We start from the raw sequence: 22,496 nt of genomic DNA on the forward strand, positions 1-22,496 counted from the left end.
AATTAATTACTAATTAGCTATCATGAGATGTATTTCTTAAGAAAAACACCAATTATTAAAATGGAACCATAATTTAATATAAAAAAAAAGCACTAGAGCCGAGCGCTCAAAAAATAAATAAATATAGCTAAAAGACAAGAGCGAAAACAGAAAAATGCAAATATATGTAGAGAAGAGTTTATTCTGCAGAAAAGAGAAACACTGTTGTGGAATATCACTTTCATGAGCCATCTTTCAAAACTTCAAAAAGATTGATCAACTTTAAATAAACACCAGCGCAAAACGTATAAATCTATCCTAAATCTATATAATCAAGTGCACCTAACTGTTATGAAAGATATAGTAACCAAAAAGAGATTTACTAAGGCCATTTTCTCTATTAAAAAAAAAATCCACTTTATTTTAGGCCTCAAAGAAATATTTGGTTTGAACCCATTGAATTAGGAGTCCGCTGTTTTAATCTATTAACACCCATTTTAAAATGTACAGGTCATTTTTACACTTTAATCCTCTCATTCCTTCTTCTTATACTTCAATTATGTGTGCAATATTTTTTTTTTCAAATTGTATATACATAATCTATCTTTCTACCTTAGAAAGAAATCTGAATATTGCAGATACATTTTAGCTTATCCCCACTGCATAAGCAGTGAAAAATATGATGATGATCGATGTACAAATAAATAACATAACTGCACACTTGTACTGCATGGGAGCATGTGCAGCAGTCTAAATCCAAGATCAAATGTCACTTCTTGATTAACTGTTATTGTACCTGCCACACCAAACGGCCAACCATTCATAGCACTTAAAAAGGGAGGATTTTGAAAGAGTAGGTAGTTTTGCAGAAGTGGAAACAGTTTAATAAATCCATTTGTGTAGTGGATGCCAGACAGCATCAGACAGTCTCTCAACACACTAGAAAAACATTAAACACCTCTCTTTGTCTAAAAATGAGACGTTGAATGTTTGCACGACATTAAATAAATGTTGGGATAATGTCACAAGAATATTCGCTAATGTAATCTTCCTCAGTTTGCAAACTGAATTTGATTCAGTCAAACTTAGGACTCAATTTAGTCAAATTTAACGAGCCCGGGCAGCCCTTAGATGCTTTATCTTTTTCATTCTAATGGCAATCAGCCATTTTAGTAAATATTTGAATCCGTGACATGGCCCAGTTTCTGTTCCATCTGCTGGAACGTAGTGTCCTGATAAGCTAAAGTGCTGTGAGTGGCAGTGCAGGTGGACAATCACTGCTTGAGTAAATCTTTCAGCACGGCCCCACCGCTGGACTCAGCTGACACAGGTACAGGTGTGAACGTTGGCAGGGCGTTTGAGATGGGCTTCATAAGCAGGTGTCCCCCAGCTCCTGCAGTGCTGCCTGCACCTGCGGGATTGAGAAGGGGTACGGCAGCAGAGCGGGGCGCCAGGAAAGGGTTTGAATCCCCAGTGCGCTTACCTGGGCCTGAAACACCTGAAAGAACATGAGCAGCGTTAGAAGTGATCACAAATATACAGGCCTGTTCACACAAAGAATGATAACCATAACGTTAACACCGTTTACACTTAGGCCTTGTCCACATTAATATGGTTTCGTTTGAAAACGTTTTGGCCTTTCTTCCACACTGAGACGGCGTTTTTGAAAACGCTCTCCAAAGTGGATACATTTGAAAACACCGTTTTCGCGATTTAGTGTGGACTGTCAAAACGGAGGTATTTACATCCGTGACGTCAGTTTAGCCATGTAACGCGTATTGTACCAATAGATATTCATGTTTACCATGCATACCGTGCCTGTTATGTGCTATTCACTTTAACACTGTTGCTAAAATATATTACTTATTACACACTATTCATATCACAGTCCTGCAAAGATGACAGAAAATGTACTCACATTTGCTGTCCTGCGGCAATACATGAGAGCAATTGCGTTTTAGACCAAATATATGGTGACTGAGTGCGACCTGGACGCATCAGTAAAGGTGAGATATTTTGCTAAATAAAATGATCCTGCCAGAGGAATTGCGCGATAACTTTATTATTTATTTTTTCCGTCTGTATCATCTCAGAGAGCTTCTGTGAGGCTTTACGCATGCGCAGTAAGTTGAATGCATCCACACTGAAACATCGGAAAATGCGTAAAGTGTTGGACGGAAAGTTTTTAAACAAAAACGCCGTTTTCAAATGTATCCGGATTAAAGTAGACGTAGTCTAAGTGCATGCTGTAGCTGTCCGTCGCTTTAAATGCTAATGCTCTTTTAAGTTGGGTGGATTTTGATTGGCTGTCAATGTTTCTATCGTTCATCAGAAGGGAAAAAAATCATTCTGAAAGCATTTTTGACAATATTGTTCCTCTATCTTGGTATTGTTATAGCTGTGGTGTAGATTTCCCTATTCTCGTGGAATTATAATGATCATTAAAACTTTATAGTTATTGTCCTTAGTGTGAATAGGATATTTATAGATAGATATTCATGTTATAGCTGATAACTGACAAATGGTCTATACTATTTTGTCTGAATAAGTTAAAAAGAAAAATTAAACATTAACAGTGTTACTTAAGAAAACTTACTGAAATCTTAAAAAATGACCTTTAAACGTAAAAATAGGGGAAATTATCATGCACATTTAAATATCCAATATCGGCTGATACCGATCCATTAAAAAATAAACTCACACATGAGCCAGTACCAATAAATTTTTTTACGAAATAACCGATATGGTACCAATGTATCACACATCCCTATTTTTATGAGACGTTATACCTGATGCAGGTGTGTTAGCAGTACTCCGGCCAGGTGGGGGCGCACTCAGGGGCTTGATGTCATAAACAGGCAGTTTAGGGGCAGGGAGTGCAGGAGTAGATTCTACTTCCAGGAACTTCACGAACATCTCAGAGAAGGACTTTAAACACAGACACTAGTGTAAGTGGAAGATGCACTTGTGTAATAATGTATGTGTGCATGCATTAGCATGTGTGCCCACCGAATTAAGGTTTTGTGCGTGTGTAGGCCTTTGGGGGGTGTTGGGTACACTCTGAACGGCTCTGCCTCCCAGCCAACTCGAGACCCATCCGGTCATCCCACTCTTGCCCTCTTCTTGTAACAACTGCAAAAAGACACGTCATAAGTCAGTGAGTCAGAGAGAGTGTTTATGTGTGTGCTGTCTTTGGTTGTGTTTCAGAGAGTTGTATTTTCCCCCTCTCACTTAAACAAGATAACTGTACAAAGTTCAGCGAAATACTGATACAGAAAAAACCCACTGTCCTCAGAGCACTCAGACTAGAGCAAATGAATGCTATCTTTTAAATAAAACCACTGAATCAGACTTTATCCCCCCCCCCCAAAAAAAAGAAAAGAAAAGAGGCAGACCGGGAATATTTTTAGCCTTTAGAGTTGTAAACAAAGAGGTCTTGAGTGGAAACTTAAACTTAATGTGTAGGTGTGGGGAGGAGTGGAGAAAGAAAATATGGGTTAAAATGGAAAGTGGACTGTGTGACCCAGAAACACACACACACACACACACACACACACACAATTACTTTCCTTCTCTCTCTTTCTTCTCTTGGGGCTGTTGGGTAATTCTGCTCACCACTTACTGAATAGTTGGAGTCTCTCCTGCCAGACCCCAGCCTACTTCTATGGGATTGTGGGTAAGGAAATGCTTTAGGTGCAGGATTGGCATGGGCCCGTCATCTAATTCAGTATTTGTCCGTCTCCCAGGCAGTCTCTCTCTTTCTCCCTCTGTAACTCCTGATTTCTGCCTATTGTCTGTTGTTCATCTACTATTGCTTACTCAGTATATTAATGAAGACTATAAGAGGAAAGTGGCTGCACTAATCAAACACAATTATTCATTACATTTAATGAATAATCCAGAAAACCCCCTCACCCAACAACAAAACTAGGTGCCAAGGTGTCTGTGACAACCCCCCCAAAAGGAAAGAACAGGGCCCTGGTAACCATGGCAGCAAAGGCACGCCAGCGAGATAAGACGACACAAAAAAATGTGGAAGGAGGCCAAATGCAACAGCACAGGCCATATGAAAGATAGACATAGGCCCATAAAATGTACTTCTCTCCATTAATTCATAGACACACCTTTCCATGAATTAACATGCATTTATCCAGGACATTGTGTGTATCATTACTGTCTTTTTGTATTGTATAATATTTTATGCATGCCTTATGATAGAACTACTAGTTTATGTAGCATCTATATCATGCTTGATATCAAAATAATCCTAGTTTAGTATCTTACACATTAGTGTACATTACCTCCTCATAGCATGTACTGTATGCTTATATTAATTCAGAGTATGAAGGGACACAAAATGCCAGCCCACTCTTATCATGCAAACAAGTCAGATTCCCTCTTGAAAATTACACCTCTCGCATTAGGTCAAGCCCAACTCGACCTCTGCGGAAGTTAAAGGGCCCTATCTCAGTGGTCTCTCCTGCTCTTCTTCTGGTTGGTGTTTGAGTGGGACCTCACTTGGTCCTGGAGCCAGTGCACCCATGCCGCCAGGGCCTTCACATCAAGCTACGTCATAACTTTCCTCTCTCCCGACAACGACCGAGTCAGGCCAAGTTTGCCATTTCTTCATTCAACCCGGAAGAACTTGACTTCAACTTCATCATCATCGAACTACTGAACCATCAAGACTTTCTCCTGCGACTGCTTCCGGGCTCTCGTTCAACAGCTAAGGCATTGTAAGTATATCGTACATTTAACTCACTAAACAGAGGTTTAGCATAAGCTTGTATAATGTGGTTAACTGACTCCTTTCCATAGCTTTCATTCATTTGCTTTCACTCTCCATTTACCCATGTATGCGTGATTGTGTGTATGTGTTTGTTTAGACTAGTTATGTATTTGTTATTTAGTTCAATAAAAATTTTCTGTGGTCACTGCTTGCAAGTCCCTTTAACGATGCGATTACAGCCACATGCTCTTGAGTAGCACAAAAGAAAGAAAGTAATTTTTCTGTGCCCACAAAAAATATCCTTTATAGACGATTAATACTGAGGGTTCACTGGATGAACAGGTTAATAGATTGTAATATCAATTCTGCTTCATCAACTTAATTCTATTAACTGATCCAAATATTTAGAATTAATTACAACTAGTTATACTATTGTAGCAAATTAGCTAAAAAGTGAAATATGAATAATTAATTATATAAATGATCCTTAAAAAAAAAAAAAAAACAGAGCAAAATGGCAAATTAGGTATTGTTTCAGCAAAATCATATTCAGTCTGATTCCATTCTGGTATGGAACAATCCAATGAAGATTAGCCCATGATTTACTCACCCTGAAGCCATCCTAGGTGTATATGACATTTTTCTTTCAGACGAATCCAATCAGAGTTATATAAAAACATGTCCTGGCTTTTCCAAGCTTTATAATGGGAGTCAATGGGTGTAGTTTTCCATCAAAGCGCATCCATCCATGATAAAATGCTCAAAACGGCTCATACAGGTTAATAAAGGTCTTCTGAAGTGAAGCGATGCGTTCGAGTAAGAAAAATATCCATATTTAAAACTTTATCGACTAAAATAACTAGCAAGTCGACTTACACCAAAAGAGTAACCCTTGGCTTGAACTTGACGCACAACGTAATGACGAACGCGGTTACCCAGCCCTGTTTGTTTGAACCGCGAGAGGTGTCAAAGCTTACGCTACTCATACATCCTACGTCATACACATACATTGTCAAGTGTTACTCTTTAAAAAATAAAATAATAATAATCATTTTTGGGTGAACTATCCCTTTAATTCCCATTTTCCCCCTCCCTGAATATCCCGTTTCACTCGGAAATATGACAAATTATACAAGTAAAAAGGGTTGTGAACAATTGCAGCGTAATTCATTGCAAAAGAAAAAATTCCATACTGATTTTGACCCTTTGAGGATAGTGGCTAAAAGATTACGGCTTTTCCAAGAAAAAAAATTAAGCCACATCCTGCTTTATCATCAGAACTGATCTGTCCTAGTTATTGAGAAATTCAGCCCCACCAGGATCAAAACGGAAAAACAGATATTCGAATAGAAAACAAATCAGCCCTATTAGCAGTCTGCCAAATGAATGTGGTCATATGCGTGCAGGGTTTCCGGGGATGCTGACATGTTATTTAGCACAGGCTGGAAGAGCAGAAGTCTCTATACCCTGATTACCTACGAAGACTAAACGCAACTTGAAGTCATCCTTCAAAGAACTCGAAACAAGAACCTTTTTCAACAAGACCAGCGTGGGCAGCTCGAGGCTTGCGCCAAATTAAACACATGAGGTAAGATGAGTGGAAAAATCTTTTTAACATCTGATAAACATCCTCAATGCTGACATCAAACATGAGATAGTTGAGAGAAAAAAAAAAAAAAAAACACAAGGCTGGGCGGAGAACCGAACATCAGGAGGTCAAATATTAAATCCACACTTGCTTAACCATCAAGTTTCAGAGGTGAGATGAGGTCTGGAGCAGAGCCACATTTGAGACTGATGAAAAGTCAAAGGAATTTTACAACAAGGGTAAGACAGAAAGGAGGAGGAAATGAAAAAAAGTGAAGAAGGCTACTCCTCCTCTTTGAAAAATTGGACATAACAATATTCACTGAATGTGAATCCAAAGGCACGTGCACATTTGCATTTGTGAAGACGAATATGTTAAAAAAAGTGAATGCAAAAGGGAGGATAAAAAGAAATGTACATGATGAGAAGCAGAGAGCGCTGACCTACCTCGCCCACCTCATCTCGGTCCAACCCAAGCACATTACCCATAAGCCTCAGCACCTCAGAGCGCTTGTTTCGGGGGGTGTGAAAATAGCCCATGTAAAGATTCTTCATCAGAACCCTGTGTCAGCAATTAATGATGTTAGATGATTTTTCACAGGAACACCCTTTCGAAAATATTTGGATCTAAATATATATGAAATATGTTTCCAATGCAGACTGTGTTTTGGACTCACTTATCCACTTTGCCTTCGGTGGTGTTCAGGAGGTTCATCAGTTTCCTCTGAGCCTCTTCCAACATATCCTGTCTCACATCCACTGCAAAACAGACACAAGCACAGGTTTGAGTATTATGTGTTATTTTATCCTTCATTGCTGTCACAGTTTGGGTCATGAGTTATGGCTAATTCATAAAACCAACACCTTAATAAAGAAATTATTTACTTTAATAATGTCTGGCTTCTATCAGATAAGGCTGTGTCTAAGTGTGTGTGTAGGGTCCATTTTCTTTTCACACACAAGTGATCTTTTTTTGTTAGTTAAAATAACTGAATTTCACACACACACACACACACACACACACACACAGTTGTGTTTTCATGTTTTAAGTTCAAAAGAGCTTTAGGGTCAGTAGCAAAAGGTACAAAATTAATACTTTTTACTGAAGACTGGAATAATGACTGTTTTGCTTTGCCATCACAGGAATAAATACAAATTTAAAATATATATAAATAAAAAACAGTTAAACAGTTATTACACTTTAAATTGTAATCACATTTTACAATATTTCTGTCTTTACTGTAATTTTGATCCAATAATTGCAGCCTTGGAAAGCATAAGAGACTTCTTTCAAAAACATAAAAGTCAAAATTAATTACACCACTATTAAGTTCCTTATAAAGTTACAAGCCACCGGCAAGTACGTCTTTTATTTTGAGCCAAAGTCAATTTTACTAGCACTTGGCGAGAGTTCATTTTGGACACTGTATTTGTGAGATGCAGACAGAGCTTTCAGCAGAAGGTGGTATGACTTTGTTATCCATTAATGCAAACAGTCGAGAACAAGTGTTTGCATAGAACTAATAAGTATGTGTGTGCGCACCTTAACATAAACAGCAATAACAGTGGTATTGGGTTAAGTGTGTCTGGGAATGTCTCATGAAGTAATGACAAGGAAGTGTGTGAGTATGACGTGCTCTAAATGCCTTTATCACCGACACCCATCACTGGTCCAGCAGGTTTGGCGGTTCGGCTCTTGAAAACTTTTTTTCCCCTGAGACTTTACCTCCAGAGACCACATGAACTCAGCGATAAGAGAGGGTGAGAGAGTTCCTGTCTGCGCTAAACACCCTGGAATGTCTGTCGGCTGCACTTGTGCTTTGCTAAGCAAAAATTAACCGTTCTCGATCATTCTGTCTACGTTCTCCTCAGTCGTTCTTTGACAGATGCAGTAAAAATCCCAGCGCTCATCCCTCACCTTCCTCTCCCTCTTAGACCGACAGCACCGTATTGTTGATTTGGGGCTTGATACGGACAGAGAAGAAAGGGATGGCTGTGATAGAAAGGCAGGGTGGATGGAAAAAGAGAATCTTTGTCTACACACTTTGGCTACTGACATGCCATAAATATTTTCTCTCTGAAAGAAAGGAGGATGCGAAGGAATGCTAAACATCTATACCATCTACAGACCTGGCATCTCTCTCACAAACGCACACGTGTGTTTTAGTGTCTGCACAGATATTAATCAAACTTAAACCACTACATAGAGCACAGTCTCAAAGAGTCAAATATAATTTAATGGTTCCTGATGTTCCTAGTCCTGTTGACATTCACAAGACTCTTCAGAAAAATGGTTTACAGTGCTACAAACCTAATCTCAGATCATGTGTCATGAGTTTTGTGGTGACTGAGCTTGCGACAAGTCTTTTTGCGGCGCACTCTACGTCTCAAGATTTTATGGGGTTGTGTCTGGTGTGACAGATATATTATTAGTGCTGTACAGCACAGAATCATGAAGGTAACAAAATGAAATGCAATAAAAATTAAGGCTGCCCCCAATGATGTCAATGACGGTGACAAAAATGAAGATGACTATGCCGACTCTCATCTCCACAGTATAGTGGATGCGTTTATGGAGAGAAATATATGTTAATAAATTCTTAATTAGAATCAAACTGAATCAGGAAATAAATGCTGATACTCAGTGTTAGTTTTTTTCTAAAAAAAAAATCTGTATTTGTCTTTTTCCTTTTTCAAATATTGTGTCGGACAACTGGTGCCTTCAAGTCAAAAGGTTGAGAAGCACTGCCCTAGTTACACAATGAGGTGAAATGCTGAGCTGATTTTTTTTAAAGAAAGTTCTCCAGCACTGATTTTAACAGTCATTCAGTTGATGACATACTGTCTCACCTTGTTTCTTCAGATCCTCTATCTGTTCCTCTTTGAGGTCCAGCTGATCAGTGAGGCGGGAGGCAGATTCGAGAGCTGCGTTCGCTTCATCCAGGTTTATCTAAGATTACACACACAGACATTGAGCAATGATATACTTGTGTCAAGCAGAGTGCAGAAAGAACAGAGGTTTGAACTGACTTGCAGAGCGGCAGCCTGATCCCCAAGATTTTCTGCTTTATTTCTCCACTCTTCTTTCTCTCTCTTGTATTTTTCCAGTTCTGCTGAGTACATGGCTTTTTCTTCTGTAAAGAGAGATACAGATGTCAACTTTGTTCAGGATTGAAGACTTATTGCAGATTTCTCTCTTAATTCAAACATTTTAAAAAAGGAAAGAAAAAGAAATTCTGAAAATGTACTCTAATCAACATTTGTAATTGCTTTAATGGTCATCATTACATACAAGAAAAACTGCTTCATAAATTATACCAAAAATGGAATAGCAAAAATAATGTACACTCTTGCCTTGTTGAAACTGTTCTAGCACCATCTGCAGGTTAGAAAGTGACACTGCATACTGGTTGACCTGATCCTGAGTGGAACGGAGCTGAATCAGTGCCTCGTCTCTTTGTCTGACAGCACCATTTAGCTGCTCCTGAAGAGACTCCACCTGCATGCTTGCCTGCTGACTACATGCACACATAGAGACATTGGTGAAGCCATAAACAATACAATGGGTACATTAAAAAAATTGGCTGCAAGCAAGTTGCAAGTTTTATTTAGTTGTCTGTTCAGAGTCATAGGAGATTCGTGACCTCTATTTAAAAAAAATTAAAATAAAATTCATGATTCTCAATTTATCCAGAATCGTGCTGCTCTAGTTGGTATGAATTGGTGTGAAAGCAAAAGCGAGGGAGTGTGTTGGAAGCAAACTCCAGTTAGGACCAAACAGTCTCGCCAACAGACAAAAACCCTCTTACTCCCACCTTGCGCTCTCCACGGCGTTAGAGGAAGACGCCAGCCGCTCTTCTAGGAGTGCCACTCTGCGTTTCAGCTCTCCCTCTCTGTCCTCAGCTCCCAAAGCCTCACGTGTGTACGAATCCTCAATCTCTAACAGGTGGTTGCGCAAACGCTCCACCTCCTGCTTCAGGCGCTGCTCTTTATCACGTGTATGTTGCAGCTACACAGAAAGAAAATGGGAGTACAATAATTCCTCTATTAGTATTAACATATTTGTAATGGATGCAATAGGTATTAAAGATAATTGGGAGATTGTAGTAGTTAATATTTTCAGCACTTCAGTAAGGCAATAAAGCACAGTAATGATGTGTAATCTTGGTCTCTGTTACCTCACTCTGCAGAGCAGACGTCTCCATTTGTTTCTGTTTGAGGGCCATCATCACTTGATCTCTTTCCTGCTGAAACAATACTGCCTTGTCCTGCATGGACCTAATTTCATTCAACAGTTGGTTCAGCTCACCAGATTTACCCTACAGTACAGAGAAAGGCAGAACAGATTAACTTCACAACACACATAAAACCAGAGCAGAGAAGTTGTGTAAAATAAAATTCAAAAGTTACTACCATTCAAAAGATTGGGGTGTGAACATTTTAAAATGTAATTTATTCTTGTGAATTTACAGCAGTTATAACTCTAGTCTTTAGTTTAACATGATCATTCAGAAATCATTCTAATATTTGCTCAAGTAAAATTGATCAATGTTGAACACTTTTTAAATAAGCTTTTTTCAAGTAAATATAAAATTTATAAATGATGTAATTTCTGAACCAAAATGGAATTTCTATGGAAATAATCATGGTTATGAAACCATACAGTCATCTCTGGATGTTAACTCTTTCCCCTCCATTGACGGAATTTTCTGACTTTCCATGTTTTCTATGTTATAAGGTGGGGGGCGCTATTACACATCTTCTGGGAGAGTACTGAATCTCCTGATCAAAACACATGCAAAAATGATGTTACAGCCTAATGTTACTGAATGAAAGCTATAGGGCTGTGCAAGCTTTGGGGGTGTTGATGGACTCAATCTACTCCATCTACGTTTTTATCATCATTCTGAATCCGATTCAGATGTAGTCTTTGACAAAAATGCAATTTTGCTCAAAATTATTATTATTTTTTTTAATGAAAAATACCCACATTCAAGTATTGATAAAAAAAAAAAGAATGCATAAAGCTAGACTAAAAAGTTGTTTTTGTTTGAAAGCAGAGGGTCTGTTCTTTATTCATACAACAATATATTCTGGGGGCCATGAAATTGTGAAAATGATCAAAAATGCTGGCGGTGGTTGGCAACTTTTTTTTAAAAACGCTGGAGGTGAAAGAGTTAACTTAGGATAGGATAAGATATTTTAACAGCACACACAAACAAACAAACCTGCTCTTTATCTTTTAGCATCTTCTCCATGGCAATGGCCTTCTCATTCACAGCACTGAACTGAAACTCTCGTTCCCGAAGCAACAGGGACACCTGCATGTTGGTCTCCTGCAGGGCACGGAACTCGGTCTCTTTCTCACGAGCTTTTGCTGCTATTGCTTCATTCTCCTCCTTTAATTTCTTCACATCCAGTTCCAGGATCAGCGCACGCTCTTTGAGGTTCGTCACAGCCTGCTTCAAGACTTCGTTGTCATTCTCACGGTTACGTAAATTTTCACTCACCTAGAGTGTACAGGAAAAAAAGAAAAAAAATGCCACATAAGGTTCTATCTAAGGTACTGCACATCTTACAGCTTTCCCTACCATCCATTCAACATATCAGAATTGTAAGTCACCTGACTGAGCTGGTCTCCCTTGGTCTTAATGAGTAGATCTTTCTCTCTGAGGGAGCGGTGTAGTGATTCTTGCTTCTCTCTGGCATGCTTGAGGTCCTCTGCATGGCTTCTCTGCTCACTTTCAGACAGAGATGCAGAATTTGACAAGCGATGATTGTTTTCCTGCAGAGTTCTTATCATGCTCTCCTTCTCTGCTAATGTTCTCTGCATTGACTGCAACTCCTGATGTACACTCTCATCTTGGCCTGGTAGTGCTGCCTCCTTCAGCTTTGGAGGAGCAAAAGCCTGGGTAGCAATCATAGTAGTAACTTCTGGAGATTGCTTGACACTGCCTAGCTTCCCAAGCAGCACGTCTTTGGTGCTGCTCAGCTGGCTGATGGTCTGCTGCACCTGTGCCAGCTCTTGATTCAGCAATCCCAGCCTTTTCTCTTTCTGCTCATAGCTTTGAATAAGTCTAGTGTAATCCACCGAGAGCTTTGAGCTGCAGTCGCTGTCGGCAGAAACCTGCCCCTGAAGCTTGAGGAGCTCCTCTTGCAACTGAGCAGATTCATGCTGCATGTTCCTCACCGTCGTGATCACCTGCTGTTTCCACTCTTCCATCTTCTTCACTTGTTGTTTAAGGGTGTCACGTTCTTGTAGGAGCTCCTCAAACTGGTTGCTGCTAACGCCTCCTGAGCCACCGCTCACGGAATCGCTGACGCCAGTTGTCTGAAGGACCGAGACCAGGGTCTGACATTTTTGAGTCAAGGCGTCAATCTCTATATCCTTCTCACGGATGATGCGGGAGAGGTTCTGAATGGTCTCTCGAAACATCTCTTGACTGCCTGAAGGGTCGCTCATGGTTGAGAGCCGCTGGTTTTCTTGCTGGAGCTTCAACAAGGCTGCTTCCTTGGCTGCAACAATGTCCATAATTCGATGGTAATCTGAGCGCAGTTGGCTGTTCTCTCTGGTTTTCTCGTTGAACACGGCCAGCACCTGTTCACGTTCCACCGCATATGCTTGCAGTTGCTGCTGCAGGAACACCACATCTTGACCATTGCCACCAGACACTCGAGCGTGCAGCGCCTGGATTTCTAGATCTTTTTGAAGGACCATTTGTGACAGTTTTCCCAGCTCATTTTGAGCGACCACAAGTTGGTCAAGCTGCTTGGTTAGAGAGAGGTTTTTCTCATTTAGCTGGTTAATCTCAGTCTCTTTCTCCCTGATCCCTTTCACTAGTTTCTCAATCTCTACTTTTGAAAGGTCGTGTTTCTCGTTACCATTTTCACCATTCAGTGACTGGGTCTTGTCCTCTTGTAGGATTTCTACGGACTGTATTTGACTCTGTCCTTGTGTGCTTAGGCCCTCCACTTCTGACTGAAGCAGTACAATCTCCTCCTCCTTAGCACTGATGAGTCTTTCATAATTGAGAGAGCTTTGTTCATGTCTTGACCGTGCTTGCTCTAGTTCACTCTGTAGCACCTGTAGAGAACGCTGGGACTGCAGCGTTGTGGCCTGCTGCTCCTCTGATACCGTCCTCAGAGCTTGGACCTCTTCTTCGAACTGATCTCTGGCAGCTTTGAGCTGGGTCACCTCGGCCTCAAGCTCTGTGATGATGTCCAGTGTCCGAGGCTCTGACAATAACTGCGGTCTGCTTTGCTGGTCCCTCACACGGTCAATCTCTTCTTTCAGATGGCTGTTATCTTCCTTCATGGCTCCAAGCTGTTTGTCCTTCTCCTCCACTAACCTTCTCAGAGCGTCACACTCTTGAGTTACTCTCAAGACACTGCCCTCTAATTCCTTTTGCATTTCCACAGCTTGAGCTTTCAGGGTTTCGGCAAAGGCGTCCTTCTCCTGCAGAAGCGCTGTGAGTTGATTTTGACCTGCCACGGTGATGTCCAACATTTCGCTTGTGTCTTTGTGGTCAGAGACCATCTGCTCTATCTCACGCCTGAGCTGTGCAATCGTGAGATCTTTCTCCTGATTCAGTTTCACCATTCGCTCATGTTCGGTCTGCAGTGCAGAAGCATCCATAGAGCGTGCTCTGGTCAGTTCATCTATGGTTTGTTGATACTGTTTGGCCTGATCTGATAGTCGCTTTTCAGATTGACTCAGCTCAGACTCTAACTGGCTCTTCTCTAGTTTCGAGGCTTCAATGCGGGTATCTTTCTCCAGTGACATCCTGCTTAGAGAGGCTTGACCATCTTGGATCTGTCTTTCCAAACGGTCTATCTTGTCCAAAGCCTGAGTGCTCTCTTCTTTCAACTTTCTATTTTCAATTTTCAATTCAAAGTCTTCTGAAGCAGACCTTTCGAAGGAAGTCTTCATTTCTGCTAACTCTGTTCTTAAGTCCTGAATCTCTTTATCCCTTGCCTCAAGTACTTTCCTGTGTCCCTCGAACTCATTCCCTTGCTCCCCAGAATGACTTAACTCCTCACGAAGTGCAATAAGTTCTGTCTCTCTCTCCTGAAGAGTCCTCTTGAGGTCGGAGGACTCCTGCCGCAGTTCTCTGCCCAGATCCTGCGACTTGCACAACTTTTCCCTCAACTCCTTTAGTGTGGTTTCCAGTTGCTGCTTTGTCATGTGCAGTTCATTCAAGGAGAAGGCACTTTGACTTAGCTTCTCCCTATGGGCTTCTAGCTCCAGTTGAAGAGTCTGTCTCTGGTCAAGAGAGGAGCTGAGATCTGACTGAAGACGGGCTTCTTCTGCCTCAGCCTGTGTTTTTTGCATGGACAGCTGGTCCTTCACTGCAATAAGATGCTGGAGAAGGAAAATAGAGTAAGTATGCATTCATTTAAATTTGAATCACATTTAACAGATCCAAATTATTATTTTTTTGTCTTATAACCATGGAACATTGGCTTAAAAAGAATACCTGTGTGGCCTCTTGGTTCTGCTTGTCCAGTTCTTCCAGTTCAGCACTGAGTGTCTCTATATCAACATGGGCTTGCTTTAGTGCTTGGTCCCGTCTGTCTAGCTGGCTCTTTAGGTCTGAAACTTCCTGTGACAGTTCCACAGCACTCTCTGACTCTCCAGTCCTGTGTCTCTCCTCGGCCAGGGTCAGTCTCTCAACTAACGCAAGCTAAAAATAAAAATTGTATGAAACTAGTTTGTCTGATAAGCACATACGGTAACACTTTATTTTACAGTGTCCTTGTTACATATACTTACAACAGTAAATTATGCATAATTACATGCAACTAACCCTCAACCAAACCCTAATCCTACCTTAACCCTATAGCAGGTACATGTAGTTCATTAATATCACTCAGTACTTAAATATATAATTACACTGTAACAATGACACCTTCAAATAAAGTGTAACCGCACATATTACCCTTTGCATGATAACACGCAAGTGTCCTTTCAAAACTGCAAATGCAACTTCTGATTAAAAACAAGAAAAAAATGTGTATTATTGTGTACCATACTTTGTTAACATATACAAACCTTTTCTCTCTCCATCTCTTCCTTCTCTGTCCTGAGGGTATCAATGATGGTGTTGAGCTCCAGAATGTCAGCATGTTCCACTTCTTCTATAGGACCGCTCTGAATTAAATGGATAAAAAAACAAAACATGTAAGAAGTAGTATGCCATTTGAAGAATAAGCCCAGGTGTTTACTTTTAAACACAAATTAACTTTTACATCAATTGTTTTATACTTAAAGGGGACATCGGATGTAAAATTCACTTTTATATGGTGTATGCATATAAATGTGTCTTTGCAGTGTGTAGACACAACCACCATACAATGGAAAAAATCCATTCACTCCTTTTTTTTTTAATCCTCAAAAAGCCTAAACACTCTCAATAATCAAGCTGTTTGGATTTTCTGAGCAATATGATGTCATATTGCTCATGCTCCGCCCACGACCACTGACAGAGTGTCCCGTATTAGCATATTTCTGTCATATTCTGTTTGTATACTGTCTGCCAAGCAGAGTAAGTGAGCGGAGTGGAGTGGGAGCGGAGCGGTGTGATTTTGAATGGAATGTGGAGGGGACTTTTTTAAGTCGGAGCGTCATGGTTGCTCCTAAAGTGCTCCACGACCGCTCCATCATGAGTACAATTCATGCCAACGGCCCATTATAGAACTGCATTTTTAGTAAGAATTCACACGTTAAACACATTTAGCTAGCATGATACAGATAGATCACTCAAATCAGAAAGAAATTTGAAGGTTATGATGACGCCAATGGACATGAGTAGCTGCGGGAGGTTATAGTTCTCAAGCTGAATATGATTGGGCAACACGATCTCATGAAAGTGCGTATCTATAGCACAAATTGTATTTCTCGTGCCATTTATACGGCAAAAATAGTTTTTGCGTGCAAATGATAGGCACTGAACCCCTTGGGTAGGATTAGGGGTGTGGAGTGCATGCGTATTACACGCCCATAAAGTGTGTATCATATGCACGCAAAAACTATTTTTGGCGTATAAATGGTACGAGAAATAAAATTCATGCTATAGATACGCACTTTCATGAGATCGGGCTGGATCAGGTGAAAGCACATTTAAAACAGGTAAGACTTATTCACACACGCAATCGCTCTCTCACCAATGCATTGCATTCAAACAAATGTAATCTTACAGTGCTGTCTGTATTTGATTTTGAATCAACAGAAATCTGTAGATAAAATAACCGAAAACGCAGTTATTTTCTTCTTTCCAAACAAAATGTGCACTGCAAAAAGCAGCAATGTTATTTAACTTTTAATGCTGATATGTAATAAGCTTAGCATGTCATAGGAAAAGTTTGCACACAATCTAATAAATCACATTGAAACTATTCTCCTAGTATTGTTTATTTATTTTTTTTCATTTAATCTGGCTATATATTATGAGCAGAACTTTTGCGAGATTTCAAAGCATACTTATAAATACTTTAACCGCAATTTCCTTGGGGAGTGAAGACGGAGTGGTGTTTCTGATATCAGTGAGTGAGGAATGGAACGGGGAGAGGTAAATGGTGAACCCGGAGCAGAGTGATTATTAAATGCTTTGAGTCCAAAGGGAAAATTGTTGCCGCTCCACTCCGCTCACATACACTTTATGTGTCTTGTGTCGACACGCCCCACAGAAGAGAGGGGTGGGGTGAGCAGTTACTGATTATCATTTAAAGAGACATGCACTGAAACGCTGTGAACAGAGCTGTTTTTGAGGAGGTAAAAGGGTGTTGTTTTACATAACCATTGAGGAATTTTAACCAAAGTATGTTACAAACTTTACATGAACACCGTAAAGAATCATACCAACTTGTGGAAAATGGGCAACCGATGACCCCTTTAAATCCTAAGCATGAATAAAAATGTCTAAATATTCTTGGGCCACAAACTTCTAAACTGTGCAGAGGAAGGTTTTCAGCATATTTACCTCGCTGAGACTCTTCAATCTAGCCATCTCTTTCTCTGCACCTAAAATTAAAATACAAAAATATAACCGTAAATAGAGAGCAGTTTATGAATTTCCCATTCAAGAACAATATATGATGTGATATGATGAACAGAGTCATAATGATCATACACAATTTCTGGGGTTCTCTATACCTGCCAGAGCTTTTTTCAGGGTTTGTATCTCATTGTCTTGCTGGGCTTTCAGCATAGACTTCCCCTCCTGTTCCTGGACTCGATCCTGGAGTTCATTTACAGACTTCTGAAGGCGACTGTAATTTTGCAACAATTCTGTATTTTCTGCGGTGACCACCTCCTTCTCCTGCTTTATCTGGGCTTTATGATGCTCTGCCTCCTCCAATCTGACCATTAGGTCTCTGTACTGTTTGTGCTGAAGCTCCGCCTCCTCCTGTAAAGACTGAATGGTCGATTGCAGCTCTTGAAGTTTGGCGGAATCCTGCACTGTGGTTGATTTGACAGCACTTCCACCATCTGGGGAAGAGGGAGAAAAACACAGCATTGTACTCAAAGTTCATTTTAAAGTTAAATACAAATTAAATACAAAACTAATTTCAAATGCATTTAAAAAGTACAAAAAGGCCCAGACTCTAATTTTAATATGCATCAATGCTCCTCCTCACCACTCTGAAGCTGCTCCTCGAGCTCCTCGATTCTCTCCTCATACTCTGCCAGCTCCTGCCTGTGCCGTTTTGAGATTTCAGCCATTTTCTGCCTCTGGGCATCCTGCAAAGCTGCCAGTTCGTGCTGGTGCTCATCCACCTCCCTTGCCATTCCCTCTCTCAGCTCCTGTTTGGGTCCGAACGTGAATTAGGATTTAAAACAGAACCTGATTCCGAGAGCCGACCAACAGCAAAGCTCCTACTCTATGTTACAGTTCAAAAGATTTTTCACCTTGATCGTTCTTTGCATTTTCAGAACTTCACCCTGGTCTCCATTCCCATCAACTCCTGGCAGCTTTGATGCCTGGTAAATTAAAAGAAGAAATGTCTAGTTCGATAGCTATACCATGACATATGTTAAACTGTATCCAAGGTAAAAATTAAAAGTGACCTGTGCAACTCTCCTCCAATGGGCCACATCAGCCTCTAGACGATGCACCTCATTGGAAAGACGGTTAATTTCCTGCTGCGACCACAGGACATCACTGAGGTCCACCTCGTCACCATGGAAGCCTTGATGGACAGCTGAGGACCGGTGCAGAAAGGAAGACGAAGTAGTGGTAGTGGCAGCAGTAGTGACAGGAAGCACAGCAGCATCGGTGAAGGATGAGCTGGTCGCAGCTTGAGAAGAGTGTTGGAGTTTCTGAACCTCCTCCTGCAGACAACTCTGACGAGCCTTGAGGTGACTGATCTCCACCTTCACAGCAAACACACACATAAAACTATCACTATGATTCTACATTTTTCTCTTTTTTAATGTACATTTTTGCACTAATATTAGATAAATGTTCAAGTCAGAAAATAGAGCATAAAGTTAGAAGTTAGTTTTGACCCAAACCTCTTTTTGTTGCAGGAGGGTTCTGTTTTCCAATGACTGCTGTTTGATCTGAATCTCTGCTGCCTCTAGCTTCTCCTCCAGCTCAGAGTTGAGTCTCCGCAAGCGCTCATACTAAACCACACAAAAATAAACATGCAAAGACAATTTTAAATTTACAAATCTTAACATTCATTCAAATGTTTTAAAATGACTCTTACAGCAATTATTCAATTGTACTCCATTACGCAACATAATTTAAAGTAAAAATGTCTTCTTTTAAAGCACACAAAACATTGTCTCATGACAGAGAAATATCAGCATAATTTAGCAGACAATATTTTTTTGTGTGTGCTAAATTAATCACCTCAGATTTTTGTGTTACATATGAAGTCTCCAGTTCTTGAAATCTAGACACCTGCAGCTCAGACGCAGCAGAATCTGTAAGAAAGGAAGATAAAGTCATTGTTTCTGAAATAGCTGAGCCTACATCTGTACATAAAACTCAATTGTACAGCAATTAAGACTGACAAATGCTTTCCATTTCCATAAATAGAAAACTTTTAAATATATATATATTATGGGACCTTCTGTTCATCTGTAAACTGTCCAACATTTCCAAGTCATAGGAAGAGATGAAGATGACTAACTACACTGACTAACTACAAGACCTCACTGGTTAAAGGTGAACAATGTTTGCCAAGTGTGTAGAGACATATTAAATCCACCCAGAGACTACAAAAATATCACATGGACAGTTTTGTCAATTGTTGCGTGACTGTCCCTTTAAATACCAACATTCCAGATGACATGGAGGATCAAGTTCCTCCCAGCAGCTGCACAGCCAGAGCAGAATATTACACGTATATAACCGACGAGTACACTTGGAAATAAATACAGATTGGATTCTGTAAGAGCACAATATACTGTATTTAAAACTCTTAAGAGTGGAAAAAAAGGCACGTTTAGCACCTTTGCAAGCTCTAAACAGTAAGGCTCTATTTCAACATGGTTCAGTTCAGGTTCACATGACAAACAAGACACATTTACACACAAAGCATACTCTTGTCTCAACCACACTGCCAAATCTAACACACATAATGCTAACTTTTTTCACTATTTAATTTAATTTAATGCATAAAATATTGAGAAACTAAGTCTTACATTTTGTTACATTTGAGCATTAAGAAACTCATACCCTCAGGAAATGACAGAACAGTCTTAAAAACACAATTGGGTGTGGTGTAGCATAGTGCAATAACTTTATTAAAAGTCCATTATTAGTTAGATTATCCACTTGAAGAATCATGAAGCTAAACCTGGCTCAAGGACACAATTGCCATGGCTCATTGCTTGAATCTTATGATTCTTGAACCAGAAATCATTTCAGCTAGAAAACCACATGAGTTAACAGCACCTACTTAATAACTAGGCTATTTCATATTGTGTAACATAAACAGTGATGAAGTCACTCCTATATAGCCTTTATCTAATGCAACAAACAACAGTCCACTTATATAGTGACAATCCCTCAGAAGTAAGGGCACACTGCATGTAGGTGGTCTCTGTTGTTGTGGAATGGGACAAACCCCTACCAGGTGTTACACCTGCCACTTCCAGGCAGCCAGCCATAGAACTGCTACTATACCATCTGTAACACCTTTACAATAAGTTTATCTACGTCGTCAATGCAATATGACATGAATAACAATAAACAATACTTTTAAAGTTAATGAAAATAAATAAATCATTAACATGATTATTCATGTATTAGGAATGAACAGGGATGAACCAACAATTATATTAATTTTAACTAAATGATGTTCAATGGTTTCATCACACCTAATGTCAGTGAACAGAACTCTTTTGCCACACCACCTTTAGGCTTTATTTAGTATAATCTGTTTTGAAACTGCTAACAGGCAGGTCGATGCATCGTGAGACATGACAGATTGACTCAAGGTCTGTCTGCTTTGCTGGAAGCTGCTGATCAAAGTTCTCAGTGTGTGCCGTGTGTGTGTGTGTTCCACTCCTCCAATGGTCAAAAAAGGGCATATTTACTTATGACACCAGTTTTTGTTGGTACATTTGTTTTGTTTTTAGTGTTTGCATAATTAATAGAGCAGATATACATCAAGGAACAAGACAGAGATACCCACCGACAGGAAGTAGGCCAACTTCATTATTAAGTCCCCATTCACAAGGGAAAACAGAGGAAACCACAGAAGTTCTAAGAAAACTCCAGCACTTTCTGGATTAAGATAAAGTGACGAAAACCCAACCACAGCTACATCTCTGATAGGGATTCAACGGCTGTATGCAAACAAACCTCTTACTCGTCTAACTATAATCACTTCATCCCATTATATAAGCGCACTGTAGCACCATATGACAATTGCAGAGAACGACAAGGTAATGACAGCCTAAGTCACTATTCACTTTCAATGCATAGAAAAGAAGATGCAGATCCCTAACATTTCATTTTGAGTTCCTCAGAAGAAAGTCAGTCATTGAGGTTTGGAATATCAAAATGTAAACAATGATCATTTCTTAGAGGACTTTCTCTTTAATAAGTTTAATTTCTTTTAGGAGATGCCAATGTAAACATAATGACATCTTCAAAAACCTGACAAAACAATCATATCTCAACAATCAGACAAAATCAACTAGTACATTTTACAGAGAAATGAACTCTCAAGCATCTCTGGACTGACTGTATCCATAAACTAATCAACATAAAACTGTCACATTCAGAAGTCTAGTCTACAGTTGTGCTCACTAAATATAAAGGCATAATAAATACCGTACTTTGATATAAAAATAAAAAAAACATATTTCACAAAACAGCTGTCCGACTGTACAAAAAAGTTAAAAGTCTGAATGGGAATTTATGATATTCATGACTGTTGTCAACTCACCTCCCACTTCCTCTGCGCTTTCCAGAAGAATATCTTTGGTAAAATTAGAGATCTGTCCGGTAAACGAAGACAAGCTTCCCCCGACCTGACCCAGACTCTGACCCAGGCCAGAGCCCAAACCTCCCAGCCAGGATGACATGACGAGCCGAACCGGATCTAACCCTAAATCACCGACCCGGGCCTTTCACAGCACAGAACCGTGCGAACGAAGGTTTTCATGTACTCAGGCTAACTAATAAAGATTAGCGTTTTATGTCGGTTTGTTTAATATAAGTAACAGTCATTAAGCAGCAGCAGATCCGGATTCCAGCTGGTTCAAAACTTCATGACATAAACAAAGACAAAACGCCGGATTATACGCGTTAAATCCACGGCAATTACGAAGACCTGGTCGCCGGGTTATATCCACATGTGGTCAGGCTGGTTTCTGGTACGGGGTTGTTTTGGGTCGCTGTGTTTTTCACGCGGATAAAGTGCCAGCTCAACCGCGGCCATCACAGATGATCACCAGTCAGGGGACGTGGACAGCACAGATGGATTGTGGGACGGTGGAGGACCAACATAATGCAGCTCACGCTTCCCACGCATCCACAGCGACGCCACTGGACACAACGAGTACTGCAACCCAGTGAGAAAACCTACTCCGACTTTTGTCTGTATATACTTTTTCTGGGACAGCGAATGTGATAATATTAATATATTATGACATACGATATATTTAGTATAATTAGGTTATATAATATATACACTACTGTTCAAGTAATTAATACTTTTAATTAAGCAAGGATGCATC

The 22,496-nt window shown here is 40.0% G+C and overlaps 1 protein-coding gene across 1 annotated transcript; it reads right to left on the bottom strand.

Annotated features, from left to right (window-relative positions):
* Positions 1 to 163: 163 nt before the first annotated feature.
* trip11 (thyroid hormone receptor interactor 11) lies at positions 164 to 22,240 on the bottom strand. Its single transcript, XM_084392269.1, has 22 exons — positions 21,704 to 22,240; positions 19,153 to 19,226; positions 18,810 to 18,920; positions 18,363 to 18,668; positions 18,204 to 18,275; positions 17,933 to 18,098; positions 17,448 to 17,783; positions 17,275 to 17,315; positions 15,348 to 15,446; positions 14,773 to 14,979; positions 11,919 to 14,657; positions 11,524 to 11,805; positions 10,474 to 10,614; positions 10,111 to 10,304; positions 9,650 to 9,813; positions 9,326 to 9,429; positions 9,146 to 9,245; positions 6,973 to 7,054; positions 6,743 to 6,857; positions 2,989 to 3,111; positions 2,769 to 2,907; positions 164 to 1,477 (listed from the first exon to the last, which is right to left on the bottom strand). Exons 1-22 carry the CDS (start codon positions 21,840 to 21,842, stop codon positions 1,254 to 1,256), a joined length of 5,958 nt encoding a protein of 1,985 aa, XP_084248395.1. The 5' UTR covers positions 21,843 to 22,240; the 3' UTR covers positions 164 to 1,253.
* Positions 22,241 to 22,496: the final 256 nt, after the last annotated feature.

This window comes from Rutilus rutilus (assembly GCF_951802725.1).
Source record: "Rutilus rutilus genome assembly, chromosome: 20".
Lineage (NCBI taxonomy): Eukaryota > Metazoa > Chordata > Actinopteri > Cypriniformes > Leuciscidae > Rutilus > Rutilus rutilus.